The sequence below is a fragment of the Budorcas taxicolor genome, chromosome 1 (genome assembly GCF_023091745.1).
Source record: "Budorcas taxicolor isolate Tak-1 chromosome 1, Takin1.1, whole genome shotgun sequence".
Lineage (NCBI taxonomy): Eukaryota > Metazoa > Chordata > Mammalia > Artiodactyla > Bovidae > Budorcas > Budorcas taxicolor.
In genome coordinates, this window is record NC_068910.1 from 47,496,931 (window position 1) to 47,521,945 (window position 25,015).

Below are 25,015 nucleotides of genomic sequence, written 5' to 3' on the forward strand. Positions count from 1 at the left end.
CTGAGTGAGGACGCGGTTTCCCCAGTGTTTCTATCAGAAGAGTATTAAATTTACGTTGTCACCACACTCAGGGCTCCCTGGAGACAGACACCATATCTCCCATCTCTCTTCTTTAAGATACCAGGCAATGCATTTTTCACAGAAGTGGTGCCCTACAAATTCTTGTCGATTCAAAGTGCACCATGACCTCCCCAGCTCTAGGCTCCGAGGGCCCCAGTGATGCCCCAGTAAACACCAGCTGAGTCCACACTCTCCGATCAGACACATATGTAAGAGCTAAGAAGGGCGTGGAGATCCTATGATGGGGACAGTCACCAGCTTCCATAGAGCCCTGGAAGGAAGGAACGTGGAGATGTTAGGCTCTGGAGGCCACATTTAAGATTTTGGCACGAGGTGGAGTGGAGCACTGAAGATGCTTGGTCCGAAAGCGAAGGTTTGCGTCAGTTTCAGAGATAACTGGTGGGGTGTGGAGGGAGGCTAAGAGGGCAGAGGCAGAGTGGCCGAAGTTTAGAGGACCAGTCAGGCAGAGGGATGGTTACTTCTGTGTGTCAACTTGGTAAAGCTATAGCTGCTGCTGCTGCTAAGTCGCTTCAGTTGTGTCTGACTCCGCGACCCCACAGACGGCAGGCCACCAGACTACCCCGTCCCTGGGATTCTCCAGGCAAGAACACTGGAGTAGGCTGCCATTTGCACCAGCTGTTTAATCAAACACTAACCCAGGTGTTGCTATGACGATTTCTGTAGGTGTGGTTCACATTGTGGTCACAGTAGTTGACTTTAGGTAAAGGATATCACCCTTGAAAATATCAGTAGGCCCCATCCCATCACTTGGAAGGCCTTAAGAGCAAACACAGAGGCTTCCCAGAGAAGAAATCCTGCCTTAAGACTTGAGGATTAACTCCTAATAGAGTTTCTGGGCTGCTGACCTATTCTACAGATTTGGGGCTTGCCAGGCCCCACAACTGTGTGACCCAAGTCCTTGAAATGAGCGTCTTTGTATGTGTGCGTGTGTGTTATGTGTTCATATTCTATTGGTTCTGTTACTCTGGAGAACCCTGGCTGATTTAAATGGTCACTGAAATTAATATTTATATAGGAATGTTGAGGGCAGGAAGGGGCTCAGGCCCTAGACCTTGGAACAGAAAGAAAAGAACAGGATTGCAAACAGAACTTGGGTGACTGGGTGGAAGTGGGGACAGGGATTGAGGGAAAGGTTAAGTCTTGATGGTGGACTTAACTGGCTGAGGAGCTTGATTAGGATACGCTGAGGGTCTACAGCTACTCAGGACCCCTGGAGGAGCTCCAGCTCCTGATGGTCAAGCATCAGAACTCTGAGTCTAGAACGCGGGCTGAAGTGAGAGTTAGGCATTCAGACAGAGGTGCGCCACGGTCACGTGTCAACCCAGGGAGAAGATTCAAGCAGGAAGGATGAGAGAGGACCAGACTTTCATGAGAAGGTGCCCAGGGAGAGAATAGGGTGAGTGCAGAAGCTGTGAGGGGCACACCACAGAACCAGGGGGACTAGGAGGCACCGGTTCCCAACACCCAGCACTTCTGGGAAGCAGCTGCAGTGTTGGAGGAGGGTTTATTTGTAATTAGAAGTTTGTTTTGCTTTTAATCTCTGTTCTAAGGGAACGATTATATTGGTATAAAAAGTTAAAGTCAATCCATAAATGGTACATTCTTTCTAAGAATATTTCAATATGAATCGCACAAGTGAGTTTGTTGATTGTTATATTCTAACTCCAGAAAAACACACACTCTAAAAGTGAAGTGAAGGTTGCTCAGTCATGTCCAACTCTTTGCAACCCCCACAGGCTGTAGCCAGCTAACCTCTTCTGTTCATGGAATTCTCCAGGCAAGAATATTGGGGTGGGTTGCCACATGGGATCTTCCCAACCCAGGGCCTGAACTCAGGTCTCTTGCATTTCAGGCAGAGTCTTTACTGTCTGGGCCACCGGGGAAGCCGGAAACACACACTAGTTGACCATTAAGTATCTTGAGGCTGGTAGGGGATGCACTTCTCTAGGTTACACTTTAGATATATTCAACTATTTTGATGATGGATTCACACAGATGGCAATAAAAGAAGACCCAGGGAGATGCTCACACACAATAACAGAGTTCCATCAGTGGTCCCAATGCAATGAGGGACCTGACAATCTGAAGGCGTTTGCAGTCCTCCAACCTCCCATTAGGTGTAAACCCATGAGCAGCCTTACCTTCTGACTGCCTATAAAATGTCGAGTCACTGCCTGAAACACTTCCTTCATTCTCCAGGTTTGCCTCAAAAAAGTTTCCTCCTGAGAGAGAAAGAGAGAGAGGATATAAGATTACCCAAGGTGTTCAGTGGGCCTGGTGCACTGTGCCAGTGCATCGGCAGACCACCACTACCCACTGTGATTGTTTGCCTTGCAAATAGGCTTAGGGAATCCCTGGGTTTTTAGGCAATAAATTTAGGAAATTACTGGGTTCTACAATAAGCTATAGATTTTGACCAGTCACATTTTTTTCTTTCTCATATTAATTCCTCATGTAGCATCGCTTCCACCCCCAACTTTCTTCCAGAGCCTTCTTTGGAGGCAGTGTGGAATCAAACATGGAACAAAAGATTGAAGTCTGAGAGATATGAGGTCATTTCCTGGATCTGCAAGGGACTAGTTGTGTAACCTTGATCAAGTTACTTAACCACTCAAACACTTGGTCTCCTTACTAGAAAAACTGTAATAATGACAGAATTCTCCTCATGATGCATGAGGAGACACTGAATGCCTGGTCTTTAGCTACTGTTCATGGCATCGGTCCACACGGTTGCCTTTAGCCAGTGAGTTAACTCTCATTAGCAGTTAGGGGAAAGAAACCCAGAGCAAAACAAAGTACGCCTCAGCATTTGCTCTTTTAAGGCCCACTGCCTCTTCTCTGGTCTTCTGTCTGTTGAATGCACACTCTAGTGTCTTAGTTCCAGGCTGGAAAGTGCAGTTGGCTAAGCCCTTTTTCAGTTGGGGATTTACCATCTGTATTCACATATTAACTCATCAAATGAGACCTTTGAAGGTGTGAGGTCTGTGTCATGGCTCTTTCCTTTTAAAATTACTGTATTGTATCCCCAGTGCCCACGACAGCATGGAGAGAGCAGGAGCTCAAAAAAAATTCTTGAATTGGATGCTGGAGGAAAACACTGATAGAAGCAAGAGAATAAACGTGTGTCTACATGTCTTAGCTCACAAGGGGGAAATGCTATTGATTCCAAGTCAAACTAAGCAGTGGATCTTTGATACAAATAATACAGCCTGTGCTTCCCTGGATGGGCTGCATGGGGCTCTGGTGTGGAAACTCTGAGGGTGACTGCCATAGGTTCCAGCCGTGGGGGCAGTGGGATGTGACCTTTGTGGGACAGGGCATTAGTGTGTGGCCTGCCAGTGACTCTGTCCTACCAGGTACCATTGTCTGTGTTTGTGTTTTTTGGCCAGCCTTTCAAAAGAGCCGAAGTCACTTATTCTAGCTCTGTGACCACAGGAAGTGACTTTATCTTCCTGTGTCTCTATCTCCTCATTCATAAAATAAGCCTTTAGGACAAGTCACCACCTCAGTTCTCAGACTGCACAGCGAAGTGCAGATATCTAACTTTGGCTTGGCTGTATCCAGCATTCATTCATTCATCAAGCAAATGTTCCATGGGGACCTACCCAGCGTTCATTCATTCATCAAGCAAATGTTCCATGGGGACCCAGGAGATGCTTGGCCCTGGGCTGGATGTTAGCGTGACTGGTGAGCAAAGCCAGAAAACTTCGCTGCCCTGACCAGTAGTGCATGAGAATTCAATAACCAAAGGTTTATATAAACAGACATAAAGCTATAGATATGTTGAATGCTATGACTGGGTGGTTCACACAATAGGGCAAGTGTTTAGCAGGGAAGATTGACCTAGATGGTGAGTGACCAGTCAAAGGGGTGTGAGTGGGGGAGGAGCTCCAGGGCAGAGCAAACAGCTCGCATGGGGACAGGTGGTGGGGACAGCAGGGTACACCTGAAGACCTGAAGCAGAGGCTGTGTGGCAGGCTGGGTGAGATGGGCTGGGGGCAGACCATGCAGGTCATGGTGCCAACATCACTGTTCTGATCTTTGTCCCAACTTGAAGCCACCTGAAGCCAGTAAAGGCTGCAGAGGGATGATCTGGTCAGGTGTATGCTTGTAAAGGTGCATGCCGGCTGCTGTGTGAGGACTGCTTGGAAGAGGGAGAGGGTGTGTCTAGAGAGGAAGTGGGGAGCGCAGCCTGCCCTATGGAGTGTCCCTGTGATGAGAAAGAGGGTGGCAGGGCAGAAGCAGAGGAGAATGTGCAGTCCAGGAAGGGTGTAGGAGACAGGAGAGAATGGCGTGATCTCAGATCAACAGGGAGGAGCCAGTTAAGGGAGAGGCTGAAAGGCAAGATGGAAGGGCTGAGTGACCTTGAGCCCTTCGTGGAAAGTGACAGAGACTAGATGTGGAGGTGTACTGGTACACGGTCTGCCCCGTGAAGGAGGCGGCGAGGCTGTGTCCTGAGACAACACGGAGGGCGGTGGGGAGTGTGAGGAAGGGGGCGATCTGAAAACATCCTTGGGAAACTGCGCCAACCAGGACAGGCTCTGGGTTTGCATTATTATAAACTTTCTCGCACAACGACTCTCCCTTGGTCCCTTTGCATTCATAGGTGGGAGCTTCTGTGTGTCGTTTAGGATGATGGGATTTTTCCAAGGGCAGAAAGCGACTGAACTGTTCTGGAACCTGAACGCAGCAGCCAGGCACCAAGTCAGAGCTTTCATGAGCTGGAGGAACCTCCGACTCCACACAGTGCAGTGTTTTTAAGAGTCAAATCCCAGGTGAAGGATGTCATAAACCCTTCCCAGAATCATATCAAAAATAGATATATCATACTAATAAATAGAAGTAGGATTTGCTTTCCCCATTTTATCTAAAACTAAATAAATGAGCTTCCCCGGTGGCTCAGTGGTAAAGAATCTGCCTGCCCGTGCAGGAGACGCAGGAGACATGGGTTTGATTCCTGGATCAAGAAGATCCCCTGGAGGAGGAAATAGCAACCCACTCCAGTATTCTTGCCTGGGAAATTCCACAGACAGAAGAGCGTGGTGAGCTATAGTCCATGGGGCCGCAAAAGAGTCAGACACAACTTAGCAACTAAACAACAACAACTCAATAAACATATATGTTTATCAAATTGTCTGGGATTGAGTATATTCATAAGGGCTACTTTCATCTTACAATAGCTGTTTTTGTTTTTTTTTCCCCTTTTGGTTGCACAGCATGCAGGATCTTGGGCACGCATGATCTCCTTGGCAGTGAGAGTATGCACTGGGGAACTCTCAAGAGTAAACGTTAAAGATATCATGCTGAGGGACCTCCCTGGCGGCCCAGTGGGTTAGACTGTCTTCCAATGCAGGGGGTGCGGGTTTGATCCCTGTTTGGGGAGCTAAGACCTCGCATGCCTCATGGCCAAAAAACCAAAACATACAACAGAAACAGTATTTTAACAAATTCAATAAAGACTTTAAAAATGGTTCACATGAAAAAAAAACTTTAGAAAAAGTCATGCTCAATCTATCAGGTAAATCACATTGAGCATGCCTTCCCATTGGACATTATATTTTTTATAAATCTATTTACTTATTTCTCTGACTTCCCCACTGCAAAGTTGGCTCTGAGACGGCCAGGTTTTGCCCATCTTGTCACCCCCAGGTTTTTAACCAGGCACTCACTAAATGTTTACTGGACTTCCCTTTAGGTCCGATGATTAAGACTCCATGCTTTCAATGTAGAAGACACAGGTTTCATCCCTGGTCAGAGAACTAAGGTCCCACATGCCTTGCGGCCTTCTAAAAATGTTTACTGAAGGTATGAATACATCTAGGATTTATCTGATAAATGGGTCATCATTTAGGCCTAATCTGGTCACCAGGGCTTGGGACAGTTGGTCATGCAAGGTTGAGTGTGATGGGTGATCTGTAAGATTCTGTGAACTCAATGAATTTTCAATGGACTGAATGCTTTTATGGCAAACTATACTGGTCCATGCAGTGGAGCCATTCCATAGATAAAAGGAATTTTCTGCTGAGAGTCCTGGAACAGAGCACTGGTCTAGAGACCCTCAGGTGGAGTTGCAGATGGAACCATCTTATTCAGAACCTCCAGCTGAGGTTCTCAAGGCTTGGCTGCATCTTAAAATAACCTGGAGAGCTTTTTAAAAAGTATCTGTACTGGGCCCACCTCCAGAGATTTGGAAGTAATTGGCTGGGGGTGGAAAATGACTGGTGCTGCGAGTTTTTTTTTTCAGTTCCCAAGGTGATTCTAAAGTGTAGTCAGGCCTGAGGATGGCAGATGACGAGCACATTAAGGTGTGGGGTGGTAGGTAGAAGCTAATGCTGATGACTCCACAGTCATCTAATATAACCAGGAAGCCACTCACACACTGGGAGATTTCTCCAAACTTGAGGTATATGTAACTCAATTTTCTAGGTGGTAGGTAGAACCAACCTCACCGTTTTATGATCACGACTTTACAGATTTGAGTACCACCTTGTAAACTATCTCTTGCCTGCTTGTCTTCATACTGATCAAAAGGAAATCTTAGTTTAAATGGAGATACAGATCAAATCAAAGTAACTGATTCCAGTACTTCTATGAAATGTCCTGGTACCTACAAAGTGCTTTTAAGCCTGAATTGTGCAATACTGAGGACCTAAAAGGTATCAGCCACTGGACCACACTTTTGAAACACAGAGATAAAGGAAGCTATAGCCTCTGCCAGGTCCAGCAGGAGAGCAGCTTTGTAAACCATCCCCTGAATGCAATGTGGTAAGTGGGGTGATTAAGGCCCAGATGAAAGAAGTGGCGAATCACAGAGGCTCCAGGACCTAAACGTGCTTCAATAGTGGCAGAGTTATTCCCAGCAAATGATTCGCCTTTGAAAATAACACTTGAACATTTCAAAGCCTCTGGCTGGCCCACTTGGAATTCGCGTCCCCCGGCTCCATCTGTGGGGCCCAAGGGAGAAACAGGACGAGATCGCAATTGTGCTCTGTTTATAGGATTCTCCAAATGTGTTGGCTCCACCCCTCCTGCTCATTTTGCACGAAGCAGTAGAGAACACCCTCGAGATTTGAATGTGGTGACATGTAAGACAGAACATGAAGCAGAACTGAGGATGAACAAGAAAGAAAAATGGGATGCAAATGATGAGCCAATGCAACTCTGGAACTTTCTTGACATATCTCTTTGGGCTGAAACCCTACTGTTAACATGATTACTTTTAAGCTTCGTTTCTTTTCTTTTGGTCTTTGTTCCTTGAGAAGTGTTTTTAGAAAAATCAGCAAAGAGAAGATGAAAAATAATATGTGGAAGTCTTCAGCCCTGCTCTCTCAGCTACAGGCTTCCTGAGTGGTTTGAACGACACAGTAACAGCTACCACAAAAGCCCTAATGATTCTCCGTGTTTAATGCTTCCACTCTATTTCCCGCTCATCTCAGTGGCTGGCATATTTTTAGATAAGACACGACCAAAGTCTTTATTGACAGCACAGCAATGTAAAATAACGATGATGAAAAAGCTCCAAATGAGATGGTATTTTTCTTCCCTCTTTCTCACGGATAAAAAGCGTTTACCTGTGTCAGCAAAGTTATGGAAAAATCTGCTTCAAGACAGAAAAAACAGCCTTCTGTGGGGAAGACATGCTGTTCATATTCTGATAACCATTTCTTTCCACTGGCTGGTCTATTAGGAGTAAATAAATCCTATCTGTCTGTTTATCCTATTTATCCTTCCTTCCAAGGTGTCCCTCCTTCCTGGGAGGAAGCTGAGACTTTTCTGACTGTCCCATGACATCAAATTCTGGGTCTGGTTGGTACAAAATTTTGGGGTAGGATGGAAGCGGGTGGGGCGCATATCCTCTGCTAGGGAGCAGACCTAGTCTACATGACCAAACAAAGATGACTTTCCAGTGTTTTAATCTTTAGGGGAAAATGGTCAGGGATCTTTCATTCCTAGGGATTTGGAATGAAAATGTCCACAGTGTGCAGAAACACTTCGGTCCTCCCAGCTGCTCACATAGCCAGCCCAGTGGAGATGCCAGAATCACAGGACTTAAAACTTAGAAATTATGGGACTTCTCAGGTGGTCCAGTGATTAAGAATCAGCCTTCCAAACCATCACAATACTGTAAAGTGGCCTCCAATTAAAATTAATTAATTAATTAAAAAAAGAATCCACCTTCCAGTGCAGGGTACATGGGTTCAATACCTGGTTGGGGAATGAACACCATGTGCCTGGACTATGTGTCCATGTGCTCCGGAGCATGAGGGCTGAGAGCATGCCACAACTAAGACCGACACAGTCAAACAAATACATTTTTTTTTTTTTAGTAAATGAATATTTTTTAAAAACTTAGAATCTTTGGTATATGTCCTTGTATTTCTGCTCCTTGTTAGAGTCAGGTATTTAAGCCACTTTCTGTGTCCCAAGTGAGTAGGTCATAGTGTATGGGGCCTCCAAGCCAGGCCTCCTCTATCCCACCAGCCCCCCAAGGACCCCTAGGATGGCAGGCAGCCAGCGTACCCACGATGTCAAAGCAGACTCCGCTCTCCAGCCGGTGTTTCCTGTACAAGTTCTTCAAGACCTTGGCACTGCCAAAGCGTTTGAAGCGACTCTTCACGTTATTGTAGAACCATTCCAGAGACTGGGTCCTGAGAACCCTGAGGACAACACAGAAAATCAGAATTAAAGGAGAGAATTAGGAAACAAGGAATTGCAAAAGCTGCCACAATACTTTGCAAGCTCCTTCCGTCCAGACAGAGCTTTTTTCTCTGCTCCATGGGTCTGGGCTGGCCCAGTGGCTTGCTCTGACCACAGAGACTGGTGGAAGTGGCGCCGTGCAAGTCCAGAGCCTGCCAGCTTCCTCTCTTGCTGCTCCTGAACCGCCCTGCCACTCACTGCCACGTGAACAAGCCCAAAATAGCCCTTGGGATGACGAGAGACACTCGGCCTGATCACCCTTCTTGCCCCAGCCAATAGCCTGGACAGGAGAGCGAGGCCACTGCCTACCAGCTGACTGGAGATGCATGAGTGAGTCTAAGTAAGACAAGCAGGAGAACCGTGCGTCTGAGTCCATCCGAACAGCAAGCTGATAAATACTTGCTATTTGAAGCCACTGGCTGACACATCTGTTTAGTGGCTAGCAGGCTTTATATTTGGTATTCTTACTGCATTAACATTTCTAGTTCAGCTTGGGAAGATAAAAGAGTACAAGTGAGACCCTGGGCTCTATGGCAAAATTCTGCAGCCTCTTACTCATTCAGCCTGAAGCACCGCGGGAAAGAGGTTTCCTGGTCAGCGCTATCACACTTGGTATGAAACGCTGACGCGATTCTTCTCTTTATTGCCTGACGAGAACAAGCTGCTGAACCCCTCCCATTTTAAGAATAGCTTTTGTTATTTTTCTTATTATGAATGGAAATAATGCATAAACTCATTTTAAAAGCTCAGAGAAGCAAGATGAATGTAAATGCTTCTAATTCAGTGGAGGAACAAGCACTGTTTAGCTGCCCTTCTTCCCCAGATGCCAGTGAAATGTGAGAAGATGTCCAAAGGGAAAGAGATTGGTAGAAATGAAGAGTGGAGCATGGAGGAGAATCAGAGATTCTGACAGATTTCTGGAAAGTTCTAAGTGAGCGATAGCATAAAGGGAACAGAGAATGTTGTCCTGCAAAACAGTGAGAAGGACTGGGACTCACAGACCGCGAGGTCAGATTTAATGTTGATTGGTGAATACTCATTGGTCAAAAAGAATGGAATCTGCACAATATGGCCTGCCAATACAGGAGACATAAGAGACGCGAGTTCGATCCCTGGGTCAGGAAGATCCCCTGGAGGAGGGCATGGTGACCCACTCCAGTATTCTTGCTTGGGGAATCCCATGGACAGAGGAGTCCGGCAGACTACAGTTTATATGGTCACGAAGCGTCAGACAAGACTGAGCGACTGAACCCACACGCACACAGCAATATGGGTGGCCTGGGAGGGCACCATGCTGAGGGAAACGAGTCAGACAGAGAAAGACAAATGCTGTATGGTATCACTTACAGGTGGAAGCAAAAAAAAAAGACAATCAACTAGTGAATAAAACTAAAAAGAAGCTAGCTGACTCAGAGAAAAAACAAAGTTGGTTGGTGCAGAGAGCAGGACTGGATGATGAGACAGCTCTCACAAAGCTAGTCTAGTCACTGTGTTGATGATGGTGAGGGCTCTGGGCCTCCATCCTTGTTCCCAGACTGACAGTTGGTCCAAAGACGCTTGGCTCTAGTCAAAAATGGAAAGCGGTTCTCTAATAAAATGGAGCAATCTGCTTGAGGGGGTTACCACCTGGCGGTAAAGCCCTCCTTGTTCAGCACTGGGGGAGCCCCACCTGCCAGCCTACCAGACACCGTCCATGTACCCCAGAGCCAAGCCTGCCAGCTCCACAAACTCAGAGCTCTCTGCACCAATGGCCCCTCCTTGGGAGGCCCTCCCTGACCCCCCTAAAACCCACCACCACCGTGTCAACAAGTCTATCCTCTTCCTCCCATTTTCTCTCCCCAAATTTCTAGGGTGCGTGTCTGTACCTGATGTTTGAAGGTGAAGTCGCTCAGTCGTGTCTGACTCTTTGCGACCCTATGGACTGTAGCCTACCAGGCTCCTCCGTCCATGGGATTCTCCAGGCAAGAATACTGGAGAGGGTTGCCATTTCCTTCTCCAGGGGATCTTTCTGACCCAGGGATTGAACCCAGGTCTCCCGCATTGGAGGCAGACGCTTTAACCTCTGAGCCACCAGGGATAATTATTATTTACAAGACAATCAGTACATTAATATGCTAATTAATAATTATTAAATTGTTCATTATCTATTTTCTATTTCCAGCGGAACATACGCTCATGGAAAACGGGCTTGTTTCCCACTGCAGAGTACATAATAGACACTCAATAAAATCCTGTGATGGAGGGACAGTTTCAAATCTATTTTTCCACTTAATATTCCTGATGGACTTTAATGTTGTTGAAGAGTCTTCCCCACAGCATTTTTAGTAGCCCCAGAATTCACCACAGTATGAACACAGCAGGTTTTAAGTCACTAGTCTCTTGTCTCTGGACATTGAATTTGCCCGTTTCATTTGCTATCAAAGGCAATTCTGTGATGCGTATGTTGGCAGCTAAATGATCAACATATCTACAGTTGTGGGTTCTCGAAGTAGAATGGCTGGGTTCAAACATGTCGGTCTTTCAGAAAGCCTGTACCAATGTCACTCTTCATCTGCAGTGTGAGATTTCGAAGTCCTCAAATTGGGGTGAGGTGTGAACCCCAAGAAACCCCCAAAGGAGTGGCCAGTTTTTCCGTGGAAAAGCCCATGTCTGAACCCCAAGTAAAGCACAGGAAGCAAGACAAAAGGGCAGAGAACAAGCATCATCGCCTCCACTCTGGCTTGGTAGACAAGATAGCAAACAGAGGCTCGTCTTCCCTGAGGGAGAGAGGCAGCTGTAAATGGCAGAATGTACCAAAGGTGTCATCCTTTTACATAAAACTGCACTATATCATCAGTATCATTACTATTAACAAAATGAACACCATTATGTGAGAGCCTGCTCTATGCTGGGCACCGTGCCAAAAGCTTCCCTTGACTCACTATGAAATCTTCATGGGCACTATTGGCCCAGACCCTGACATTTATTGCCCATTGGTTATAAGCAAATTACTTAATCTCCTAAGCTTCATGGGATCCTTCAGCTCCACCATCTCCCACCTCTCCCTCCTCCTACTTAATCCCCTAAGCCTCATGGGATCCTTCAGCTCCACCATCTCCCACCTCTCCCTCCTCCAGTCAGTAACTTCTTGCCTGTTTGCTGGATGCCAGACCCTGTCTGCCAGCTGTTGTCCTGTACTACTGTACTTTTCAAGGTGGTTCTTGTCGTTCAGTTGTGTTCGACTCTTTGTGACCCCATGGACTGCAGTGTGCCAGGCTTCCCTGTCCTTCACTATCTCCCGGAGTTTGCACAAACTCATGTCCATTGAGTTGGCGATGCCCTATATGGTAATACTAACAATATTTTCTGTGCTTATTTTTTTTAATGCATTATTTGTATTAAAAGTATTTTTTTTCTTTTTTGATTAAAAATGTATTTGGCTGCATTGGGACTTTGTTGCAGCATGTGAGGTCTTCATTGCGTCCTGGAAGATCTCTCATTGCAGTGCATAGACTCTCTAGTTGTGGCGCACAGGCTCAGTGGTGGTGGCGCACAGGCTCAGTGGTTGTGGCACGCAGGCTTTGTTGCCTCATGGCACATGGGATCTTAGTTCCCAGACGAGGGATCAAACCTGAGTCCCCTGCATTGCAAGGCAGATTCTTAACCATTGGCCCAGCAGGGAAGTCCCTTGTGTGAAAAGTATTATAAACCTATTACAGTACAGTACTTTTATAGCCAATTGTGTTAGCTGTACCTAGGCTAACTTTGTTGGAGCAAACTGGACTTACGATCACACTCTCAGAATGGAACTTGTTCTTACGTAGGGGATTTACTGTACTTCAAGTGCATCATAGGATGAGCTCTCCGTTCCCTGGTTATACCAAAACTGTATAGCATTTAGAAACACTTTGATGAGACGGAAACTGGAATGCCTCTGCTTGCTTGCTCAAGTCAGAGAGGGCAATCAGGGCACTGCCTGGGCTGCTGGAAGGTGGGAGGATGAGAGGTACTGAATCCTTAGAGAATGACCAGCAAACCTACAGCCTCATTTGGAGACGAGAAAGCTTTTCCATAGAACCGATGCATTTTAGATTATGTTTTGACTTCGAGTTAATGTGGAGAGCTTCTCTGGAAGCCCCAGGGAATGCTCAGTCATGATTACCTTCATTTGCTATTACTGCTTTTATTTCACTTATTTTAAAATTCACGGCTCAAAGGAAACTCACAGGATACGCACGGTTCATAGGGCAGAGGCGTGGGGAGAAGGCTGTGGGGACACCCGCACCCAGGGTGGACCGGCTGAGTGCTGCAGGGTCCCAGCCCACTCTCACATCTCCAGCTGCCTCCTGAACAGAGGCAGCTTCAGGCAAGCGCAGATGAGAAGGGAAGAGCCCGGTGTCAGGGTCCCACTGGGACAAGACGCGTCTGTGCATGAGTTCCTTCGTGTGTCCACTCACTCGTTCTTTCATTCCTCACTGCTTATGAGCGCTCTGCGTGCAGGCACGAGGCTGCCATATGCTGCCAGGTATGGGAAGCGACAAAACCGATGACGCTCGTACCCAACAGTGCCGTCAGACTAGACTCTTCAGTGAGTGCCAGGGGCACCATGCCATGGAACCAAGAGGCACCATGCCATGGAACCAAGATGCCTGTGGCATCTCCAGAATGGCTGACAGGCACTGGGTTCTGTGTCATTCCCGCAGAGGTGTGAGAACAGAGTCTGTCCTGCTTTATGGCTCAGGCGTTATTTTCTGGACTTAAAACACTGAAGTATAGTTGATGAATAACAGTGTGTTAGTTTCAGATGTACAGCAAAGCGTTTCAGTGGTAAACACATGCACACATATAAATATATATATTTATTATTTTTAAGATTCTTGTTCACCATGATTTATTACAAAATATTCAGAACAGTTCTGAATATACAGTAGATCCTTGTTATCTATTTTAAGTGTATTAGTGAGTATCTGTTAATCCCAAATTCCTAATATAGTCTGCTCCATCTCCTTTCCCCTTTGGTAGCCGTAAGTTTGTTTTCTATGAGTCTGTTTCTGTTTTGTAAATAAGTTCTTTTGTATCACATTTTAGATTCCACACGTAAGCTATATCATGTGATAGTTGTCTTGCTCTGTCTGACTTACTTCACCTCGTATGATAATCTCTAGGTCCGTGCATGTTGCTCCTGATGGCCTTGCTTTGTTCTTTTTTATGGCTAAGCAGTATTCCATTGTTCCACACCTTCCGACACAGACCACATCTTTTTTATCCGTATATCTGTTGATGGGCACTTAGGTTGCTTCCATGTCTTGCCTATTGTGGATAGGGCTGCTATGAACGCTGGGGTGCATGTATCTGTTTGAATTGGAGTTTTCATCTTTTCCAGATATACCAGGCATTTCCTTTAATGACCCCCGAACTGCCCCTTCTCACTGCAGTAAACACAGGAGAGGTGCCTTAGGAAGGACAGGGAGCCGTAGTGCTGATGATGAGACTTATGGAGAAAAACTTTCCAAGCTGGAACTGTACAGAGGGACCCTGCTTTATTTCTCTGGCTTATTTTTTAAATGATCCCAATTTGTCCCTAAGGATGACCATACGAAAGTTCTTAGTCCGGGGCAGTTTCACAATCTAACCCTGATAATTTCTCTCAACACTGCTGCTGCTGCTAAGTCACTTCAGTCGTGTCCGACTCTGTGCGACCCCATAGAGGGCAGCCCACTAGGCTCCTCTGTCCCTGGGATTCTCCAGGCAAGGATACTGGACTGGGTTGCCATTTCTTTCTCCAATGCATGAAAGTGAAAAGTGAAAGTGAAGTCGCTCAGTCGTGCCCGACTCTTACCGACCCCGTGCACTGCAGCCTACCAAGCTCCTCCGTCCATGGGATTTTCCAGGCAAGAGTACTGGAGTGGGGTGCCATTGCCTTCTCCCCTCTCAACACTAAAGCTTTAAAAATGTCAACAACCAAGCCTTTGAAATTCACCAATCACAACATAGTGGGAATTGATGACATTTAGTCCTTGGAACTTCAGTTGGTTTGTCTGTAAAATGATGGTCACCCAGGATACAGGAAGAGGGTCGGGTTTGGGGGAAGGTGGTGAGTTCGGTCGGGACACCTATATGTGGGGTGCCCCCATCCCCAGGTGGCAGTGCCTGGCGCTCACTGGGTGTGCTGGTCTGTGGATGGGAATCTGGACTAGAACAATGGATTTGGTGGTCTTTGGTCCACAGGCAGCACTGAAACCAAAACTTGGGGTTAAGGGAGGTATAAATAATCACTATCTCTATTTTACAGACAAAATGGAAACAAGTAACTTGCTAGTCACTGCTGAACTAAGAGCAAATCCGGGAACAGACTGTAGACCTCATTATTGGGTCAGAGCCTTGACATCTGCTTGGCTTATTTTCCTTCCAGAACCTCTAGTTAGCATTCTTACTGCAAATGATGGCTTTTGCTTCAAAGTTTAAGCAAATAGGAAGCCCCAGGGATCAAGAATTCAGAAGGAAATGTAAAATCATTGTATCATTTTCCCCCCCAAACAACCTACTTATCATTCTGTGGATACTAAACACTTCAAGTCACTTGTTTGTATAAGCAGTTTGCTAATTTTTTTCTGTGACATGAATAAACTTATAAACATGGTGCATTCTCATCAGAAGACAGACTGGAAATTACATCACAAGAGCAGCACTGAAATTACAACCCCAGGAATGCCAGACTGATTTCAGCTCATTAGACAAAATAACAGGATTGTGAAGAGGAAGGAACTGCCTGCGCCAGAACTGCTGGGATCCTGCTGCGGGTGATGAAGCAAGGCCGCCTTGGCCCTCAGGTCTGGCTCGGCAGGTGCTGTGCACACCGATGGGGGAGGGTCTATGGATCCCCCTACCTCCTGCGCAGTCCTCAGACCAGCTGTGTGGGCACCGTACAGAGCCTCGATAAAAATGGCAATCCCAGCCCTCCGCTCTCACCCTGAGACCAGTGGAATCAAACGGCACTTTAGCGAGATTCCCAGGTGGTTACTAGGTCCACCAACACTGGCCCAGTGAAATTAGCTGGGTGTTTTCTGAGTCCACATATGGTTTTTATTTTGTTGTTACTCTTGACCACAATCCACTTAGGTAGGACAAGTTGTCTCTCTCAACAGCTGACTTGCCTCCCTCCTTCCTATTTTTCTGGGCTTCCCTGGTGGTTCAGACAGTAAAGAATCCACCTGCAATGCAAGAGACCCAGGTTTGATCCCGGAGTTGGGAAGATCCCCTGGAGGAAGGCAAGGCAACCCACCCCAGTATTCTTGCCTGGAGAATTCCATGGACAGAGGAACCTGGTGGGTTACAGTCCATGGGATCACAAAGAGTCAGACATGACTGAGTGACTAACGCTTTCACTTGCTTTTCCTGCTTTCCAAGGAAAAAGAACTGAACTGGGTGATAAAAAGTTTGGAAGAGGAATAGAATAATTACAGTGGTACTCCCAATTTCAGGTGCTTTCACTACAGAAGTAAATAAAACGCCAGAAATACTGATGAGCCAAGTTCAAATCATTATATAAAGCAAAGTCGCCCAAACAAACTATAACAGTCTAAATTGATAATGATGAACTAACATTACTTTGTGGGTAAGAATTAAGAAGCACAGCAATTAAAACCCATGACCAACTCAAGAGGACCCTGATGATGTGTGGATAACAAAGCATCTCTCCTAAAAACTGTAGACACAACCATGATCTGTGAGCTGTGCCTCACAGAATACAGACTGAGAAGATTCAGCACCAACAACACACTGAATGGACATAAAAGAGAGAAAACTCTAGGTCTTTCAAACAGACAGACTCTAATACAGGCAACTGATTACATAGATGACGAAACCACTGAGACTCCCAAGAGAGGATGGTGAGGCATGCCAGAGGCTAGCAGCGGGGAAGCTGCCACCACCCCAGGGCCAGAAGGGCCAGGGAAGAGGTGGGATTGCTGGGAGGAGCATCCTGGAGCCAGGAGGTGGGGCCACAAAGGAGATGCGGCTGCTGCAGAGATGCTGCCCGAGGCAGAGACACTGATGCACCATCTTCCCTCTTCCTCCCACTTCCTTCACTCCTTTCAGGGAGTGAGGAAATAGTCATTAAACTAAGTTCTATTATAAAAAGACCGTTAGAGAAAACTCTAAGAAAGTAAAAATCGAAGAGCCAGCCCTCCTCCTATGTAAACCACAGTATAGGATCAGGACCAGTAACTGACATCAACGTGGACCTCGGCGGCTTGGCACATGTCTTCTAAGACTGCAGCTGTCCAGGGTCAGACGTCCCGGCATGACAGTGTGCACTCTTACTCCTGCCCGTGGAGGCCCGGGGAGCCCAGAACTTTGCGGCCAGGTCTGCCACCCTGCTGATGGCAGCTCCCCCCAGGGAGCACTTGAGGAAAGGACAAGAGAAAGTCTTGCCGCCAGAATCACTCAGACCTCCTCTGCTGCGTGTGTGTTCCTCAGTCATGTCCAACTCTTTGCGTCCCCATGAACTGTAGACCGCCAGGCTCCTTGGTCCGTAGGATTCTCCAGGCAAGAATACTGGAGAGGGCGGCCGTTCCCCTTCTCCGGGTGATATTCTCAACCCAGGGATCAAACCCGGGTCTCCTGTGGGGAAGCCCCTCTCCTCTGCTGAGTGAGACTCAACTCTTAGGAATCATGATTTCTAAGTAAACTCCTGGGATACAATGTACCTAAAATAAATTCAAAGTATGATCACTCAACTTACTAGAAAAGCCAAACAAAAACCCCCACTGAACAAGCAAACCTTTTTTCTCCCCCAAATCTGATCCTTGGCTATTTTACCTAACAGAAGTTTTTTTTCCCTCCCAGATGCAGAGGAGATAATAAATATTTCATCAGGTTTTTCTAAAGATTAAATGATATAATACATGGGAGGCACCCAGCACACTATCCTGCCCAGTGTAAATCTTCAGGATGTGCTATTTTTTTTTTATTATCATCAATATTATTATTTTCTTTTAAGCCCTCTGCATCTTTTTTGGGGGGCAGGATATGAGTATAATCAATAGATAAAGAGTAAAAGTATATTTATTAGGAAATGTGTTCAATTTTTACATTTCATCTTAAGCAAAAGGTTAGACTTTAGGGTTAGGGTGGTTCTTAACCGTTAGCAGTTCTTAAACTTAAAACCCAGCTTGCTGGGCCTGACTTCAGAGGTTCTGATTTGTTTGGTCTGGGGGGGCCCCCACTATGAGCATCCCTGACGACGTGCAGGTGATGCGAGGCTGCTGTTCCGAGGTCCACACGTTGAGAGTCACTGAGCCTGAGGATAGATCTGGCCTGTTGTAAAGAACACAGGACGATATTACTGATTCCGAGCCGTGGGGAAAACAACAGAATGACAGGCAGGTGTTTGGAAAATAAGACTCCTTCAGCCCTGACAGCACGAAGGCCCTTGAGCACGGAGTCAGAGCAGTCAGTTTCAAGAAGTCAAGAGACGCTGAGAGACGAGGTGGAGAACGGCCCTCACACTGGGAACCCTGAGCGTGTCACTGGGAATCTGCAGACAGTCATGGCCAGGAGGCTGCAAGTGTCATGCTCAGTTGATACGTGACAGTTGCCATTAACGTGAAGTGTCCTGCTAAGGGTGGGGAGCTGGAGGCGACAGACAGCAGCAGGGAAAGCCTGGGAGAGCAGTGAGGGAGCGTGTCTGTGTGTGACGCCCCCACAGCTGCTCCTGGGCCCTCTCTGCACAACTCCTCCAGGTCGCACGGTGGCTAACAGGAGATGGAAGAGGAAATGGGCTGAAGGAGAGAATAAAGGGGTGGATTTTGAAGATTTTTTTTCAGGTTGAATATTTTTTATTGAAGTATAGTTGACTTACAATGTTGTGTTAGTTTCTGCAAAGTAATTCAGTGATCCATTTATATACATTCTTTTTTTTAAATATTCTTTTCCATTATGGCTTATCATAAGATATTGAATATAGTTCTCTGTGCTTTGAAGCAGGGCCTTGCTCTTTATCCATTCTATACACAAAAGCTTACATGTGATAACCCCAATATCCCACTCCATCCCTCCCCCAATGCTTTCCCTTTAGCGGCCACAAGTCTCTGTGAGTCTGTTTCTGTTCTGTAAATGCATTCACTTGTGTTGTATTTTAGATCCCATGTGTAGGTGATATCACATGGTATTTGTCTTTATTTTTTTTGTATTTGTTTATTTGTGGCTGTGCTGAGTCTAGCTGTGGTGATTGGGGGCTGCTCTGTAGGTGCGGTTCACGGGCTTCTCATTGCAGGGGCTCCCCTTGTTGTGGAGCACAGGCTCCAGGAGGCTCAGCCTTCAGTAGCTGCAGCCCCCAAGCTCTAGAGCAGAGGCTCAACAGTTACGGGGCATGAGCTTGGTTGCTCCTCGGCATCTGGGATCTTCCCGGATCAGGGATCAAACCTGTGTCTCCTGCATTGGCAGACAAGAATTCTTCACCAACGAGCCACCGAGGAAGTGCTGTCTTTCTCTTTCTGACTTACCTCATTTAGCATCGTAATCTATAGTTGCATCCATGTCGCTGCAAATGGCATAATCTCATTCTTTCTTAAGGCAGAATAGTATTCCGTTGTGCATTTGTACCACACTTTCCTCATCCATGCCTCAGTCGATGGACATTAAGGCTGGTTTCATGTCTTGGCTATTGGGAATAGTGCTGCTATGAACATAGGGGTGCATGTATTGTTTTGATTTATAGTTTTGTCTAAATATGTGCCCAGGAGTGGGATTGCTGGATCATATGGTAATTCTATTTTTCAATTTCTGAGGAACGTCCATACTGTTTTCCTCATTGGCTGCACCAACTCACATTCCCAACAACAGTGTGGGAGGGTTCCCTTTTCTCCACACCCTCCCCAGCATTTGTTAACTGCAGCCTTTTTTCCTAATTGTTTACTTGTTTGCTTTTCGTGCACTGGGTCTCTTGCTGCTTGAGGGCTCCGTCTAGTCGCGGCGAGCAGGGGCGACTCTGCTGTAACGTGTGGGCTTCCTGATGCACTGGCTTCTCTCGTTTCGGAGCATGGCTCTAGGCCTGCAAGCTTTCGTAGCTGTGGCCCTCAGGCTCAGTAAGTGGTATACAGGCGCAGTTGCCCCATGGCATGAGGAAGCTTCCTGAACCAGGGATTGAACCCATATCCCCCTGCATGAGCAGGCAGATTCCGGTCCACTGTACCACCAGACAAGTCCTCTAGACTTTTAAACAATGGCCATTCGACTGCTGTGAGGCGGTACCTTGAAAATATTATTAGTGAGAGTGCTTCTTCCATTAAGGCCAGGAAAGTAAAATTATAAATAGTTGTGCTTGTTATTTGAATAAAATATTTAAACTTAAAATAACACTGTGAGTTTAACATACATGCTCTTCAGCTTTTCACTATTTTTTCAGATATTTTAATATGCCAGAAAAATTGTCATTAAAATACACAAGAATATTACATAGGGGGAGAATTATTTCCTTTTGTCTCAGTCTCCAGTCAGAGGCATTCACTATTAATAGACCCTGTCTTTAGTCAAAATTTTTGCATTTTGACAGCAAATATTTTATAACCACTATAAATGGTATATAACCTTTAAAAACTGTAAATGACTATATGGTACACCTGTAACTTCTATCATATTATGTATCAACTATACTTCAGTGTAAACACTTATATTTTATTCTTTATGAACTTTTGCATTAATTTTGCTTTTTAAACATACTGTCATTTAAATATTTACCTTAATTACTTGGCTTTGATCACGCCCTTAAATTTTGCACCCAAGGTGAATGCCTTGCTTGCCGCACCCTAACTCGGCCCTGAGAGGGCAGCCCCATGTTGGCACTTTGACAGTAGGTTCTGTGGTGGCAGATGAGTGCCGGGAGGGGACACAGCTGTGTCCCCACATACAGATGACCCCAGGAGGAGAGGGTGGTGCCTGAAGAGTACAGTGGTGGTACCCAGGGGAGTGTGGTGATGAATACAGCACCCAGAATACACTAAGGATGAGGAACCGCTGGGCAGAAAGTGGAAAAACATCCATGGATGTCACGGGCTAGTTGTTGAGACTTGTGCCCTTAAGAGATTCCCATGAATCCATAGGTGTGGGGTGGGGGGAGGAGTTTTGGAGGAGGCTGGGGTCCTGCATTAGTAATTAGGGATAAAAACCAACGAAGCCCCATCACCCAAGAAAGTAAGTGTTAGTTGCTCAGTCGTGTCCAACTCTTTGGAACTCCATGGAATGTAGCCCGCCAGGCTCCTCTGTCCATGGAATTCTCCAGGCAAGAATACTGGAGTCATTCCCTTCTCCGGGGGATCTTCCCAACCCAGGGATCCAACCCGGGTCTCTTATATTGCAGGTGGATTCTGTACCATCTGAACCAGGGAAGCCCAGGAAGGTCTAAATAAGAAGACACTTCTGAGACGGTCTGGAGGCAGATGTGTCAGGGCAGGCTCAGTTGCTCCAGGACTTTCCAGCTGTCGTTCATAGGTCTTGGGCACAGTGGCTCTTCTTTGCAGCCACTCTGGCCTCCCAACTGTCTGTCCCTACCTGTCCCTCAGGAAGCTCTCCTCAGACTCGACGCCCCTGGCACTGACCTGGCCCTGCACTCTTCCATCTCTCCGGCATCTCCGTGGCTCTCGGCTCCACCCTTACGCTTGATTCATTCCTCTCTGGTTCAGCGAGTTGGAATGATACTCAACCAGGCAGTTATCAAGCCTGGGGGATGGGGAACAAAATGGTTTCTTTTAGCGTTGGCTGTTTGGAGGCAGGAATAAATGTCATTGGAATGCGGCTTTTCTTTTGCTTTCTTAATTGTAAAGCTGATTGGGACTTAAACATCTTTCACTTGTCCGAATCAACCTGAAGTAAGAAAATTTAACTGCATTTATTTGAGGAGCCACTGCTCTGGCTCTAGCTACAGAAATCTGCACTGTGAACCATGCGGGCCGAGAAGGGAGGTTTCACATCCGTCCCGTGCTGCTTTGCGTGAACTAGGAACCAAGGCAGCAGAGAAAAGGCAGTCAGCACACGTGGATTCTTGCCCCAGTCACATCGCTCTATGTGTGGTCTGGGAGACACATTTATCTTTCTGCATCTCACTTCCCGCACCCTCAGAATACAAATGATCACAGCTTCCTTCAGCCAAACTTTCAGGGACGCACAGTTACACTGGATCTCGCCTCACCTCCCACATCCTGACACACGGAAGTATGCCAGCTTTGCTCTGATAACATCTTCAGATTTGTATTAAAAAAAGTGTGTAATTTCCTTTTTGGCTTATTGTTAACATAAATGTTGCTATTACTCAAACTGATGAATAAGCCGAAAAAAGAAATGACACACTTATTTTGGGCTCCCTAGGTGATGCTAGTGGTAAATAATCTGCCTGTCAATGCAGGAGATGCAGGAGACTTGGGTTCGATTCCTGGGTCAGGAAGATCGCTTGGAGGAGGGCCTGGCAACCCACTCCAGGATTCTTGCCTGGAGAATCCCCATGGGCAGAGGAGCTTGGCGGGCTACAGTCCATGGGGTCACAAAGAGCAGGACACGACTGAGCGACTTACCACATATGTAACATTATGTCATATAGTGAGGTGTCTTTAAGTTCAAAGGTGGTTGTTGGGACAAGAAGATGATCTATCTGCTTACTGTTTGTATTAACCAATTCTAGACTTAGCTATAATGAACATGCAATGTACTGCTATGAAAATGAAGAGGCAAGGACTTTGTTATATTAAGTGGCTGGTTAAAGATAATGTAAAACATCACTGTTTGTTTACAGTAGATTGTAGTTGCTGGGGCTGCCTTGCACTTGCCAGGATCCATCACTTGTTGAGAGCCTACCACACACCTGGCATGGGGCCAGGTCTTTTTAGTCCTCAAAATTAAATGATGAGACAAGTATTCTTTTGCGAAAACGAAGGCTAGATAGCTGGTCAACAGTGAAGCCAATATGCTCTCTTGTTTTTTGCTTGTTAATTTTCCTGAAGTAAAAAATTTAATAGATGTCTCACAGAGTTTAACATGTATCTCCTGCTCACCCATGATCACCATCCATCCAGTTCGGAGGCAGACAATGCTATCAGTTTCTTGTCACCTAGGCACACACAAGACAATACTCCCTAAAATACTCACCTCTGCTTTTTCTCTGTGCAAATGGTAGTATAGTGCCCCTTTGCACTGTTCCAGAGGAACACATCTGGTGATCATCCCATACCATAAACATAAAGCCTCCTTATTCCTGTTTCGGGGTGTACTATATTTTATTTGGGCTTCCCTGATAGCTCAGTTGGTAAAGAAACCGCCTGCAATACAGGAGACCCTGGTTCGATTCCTGGGTTGGGAAGATCCGCTGGAGAAGGGTTAGGTTACCCACTCCAGTATTCTTGGGCTGCCCTTGTGGCTCAGGTGGTAAAGAATCCACCTGCAATTGGGAGATCTGGGTTCAATCCCTGGGCTGGGAAGATCCCCTGGAGAAGGGAACGGCTACCCACTCCAGTATTCTGGCCTGGAGAATTCCATGGACTGTATATCCATGGGGTCGCAAAGAGTCCACTTTCACTATATTTTATTTGGGGCTTTCCAGGTGGCGCTAGTGGTAAAGAAACCTGCTTGCCAGTGCAGGAGACCTGGGTTTGATCCCTGGGTCAGGGAGATCCTCTGGAGGAGGGCATGGCAATACCTCCAGTATTCTTGCCTGGAGAATCCCCATGGACAGAGAAGCCTGCCGGGCTACTGTCCATAGGGTCACACAGAGCTGGACACGACTGAAGCAACTTAGCAGGCATATTTTACCTGTGCCTAATTGATTGGCATTTAAAACATTTCCTAATTTGCTTTTACATCATTGTGGCAGAGAATGGCCTTCATACACAGGCACACACACACACAGACACACATGAAGGGAGCAGAACATTTGTTAGGAAAAAACTGGGAAATCTTCCTCCTAATGGGTCTAGGCAGGATTTTGAAGGATGTGCTACCCGCTTACCGTGAAGCGGTAGGCAGACTACTGGGCAAATCATCATACCAGCTCCCATCTGTGTGTGTGAGTGCATGCTTCAGAATATTCATGAGGACGCAGGGCACTCTGCTTACAGCACACCACTCTTGATAAAGCACTTACTTAGAAAAGGATCTACAGATAAACCAAGGGTGCTGAGGAAGGGGAGAAACTGGTTCTGTTTTGCCCACTGCCAAATAACTGCAGCCTCTGGAAGTGTGTCTTTCTTCCAGACAAATGCAGGTGCACAAAATTCTGTTTACACTTTCCTGGAATGAACTGCATCAGAATTGGGTTCTCTCCATATACGTGGGGCATAAATGCAAACTTTGAAAAGGCACAAGCCTCACCCACTCTTTTTCATGCAAAAATCAATGGCCACCTCTTACAAAAATGGAAACATTTATATTCAGCAAATCAAAGAAGTTAATGTACTTCAAGTTAATTCAAATGTAAATCTGAAAAAAAAAAAGGCTGCTGTTGTCCTTTGACTTGAAAAGTAAGTTGAAATCATACAGTGGTTTCCCACGGGGCCAGATGCAAGCCAGTTGTTGAGGCTGGTCAGTTGGGGGTGAAAGTGCGAGGAGCTCTGACTTGAAGGGAGCACCATCATGAGCTCAGATCAGAGTTGGCAGGGCTGCTGGGAGAGATGAGAGCAGATAGGAACCACAGGGTTCTCTCACAAATGTGACTGAGTTCCTCCAGTCACATTTCCCTTCTCCTCGAGTTGTCAAGCTCCTCTTGGACAAGGTCCGCATCACCCGCACTGTTGATGCTGTTGATAGCATCCCTAATCCCCTTTCCAGTGTCCCAGTGTGAGCAGAAGGGACCTCCCCAGGGGTTCTGTGGTGTGCCCAGGCCTCTGCAAATTTCTCTCGACAGGGACACTCAGGAGGCTCCGGGCGCCACGCTGCAGGATGTATTCTTCAGGAGTGGAAATTATGCGCAGTTGCTACCAATCCCCATCTCCAGGGTGGGAGCCTGGCCAAAGATCTTGCATGTGTAGGTGTGGGGAGGGGGATATTTTATTTTAGCATCATCCACCATGGTGGACTTCAGAGCTCCTCCATCTGCAAAGAGCCAAAAATATCTCTCCAGAGATGCTGTGAATACATTTCCTAAATTGCCTTTTGAGGGGGCTTTCAACAAAATGCTCCTCAAAACTGAAACCACTGACCAGGATTCAACTAAGCACCCCAGAATGCACCCGATTTTTGAGTTCCTTGAGAGCATCATAGTACAGAGCCAGCCTGT

The 25,015-nt window shown here is 46.4% G+C and overlaps 1 protein-coding gene across 1 annotated transcript in view; it reads right to left on the minus strand.

Annotated features, from left to right (window-relative positions):
• The window catches only part of MYRIP (myosin VIIA and Rab interacting protein), a 219,280-nt gene that overhangs the window by 69,688 nt on the left and 124,577 nt on the right, over positions 1–25,015 (minus strand). Inside the window, exons 4-5 of the mRNA XM_052641292.1 lie at positions 8,602–8,738; positions 2,223–2,303 (exon numbers count right to left, since the gene is read on the minus strand). Of these exons, the coding sequence (XP_052497252.1) occupies positions 2,223–2,303; positions 8,602–8,738 (218 nt within the window). The remainder of the gene's footprint in view (positions 1–2,222; positions 2,304–8,601; positions 8,739–25,015) is intronic.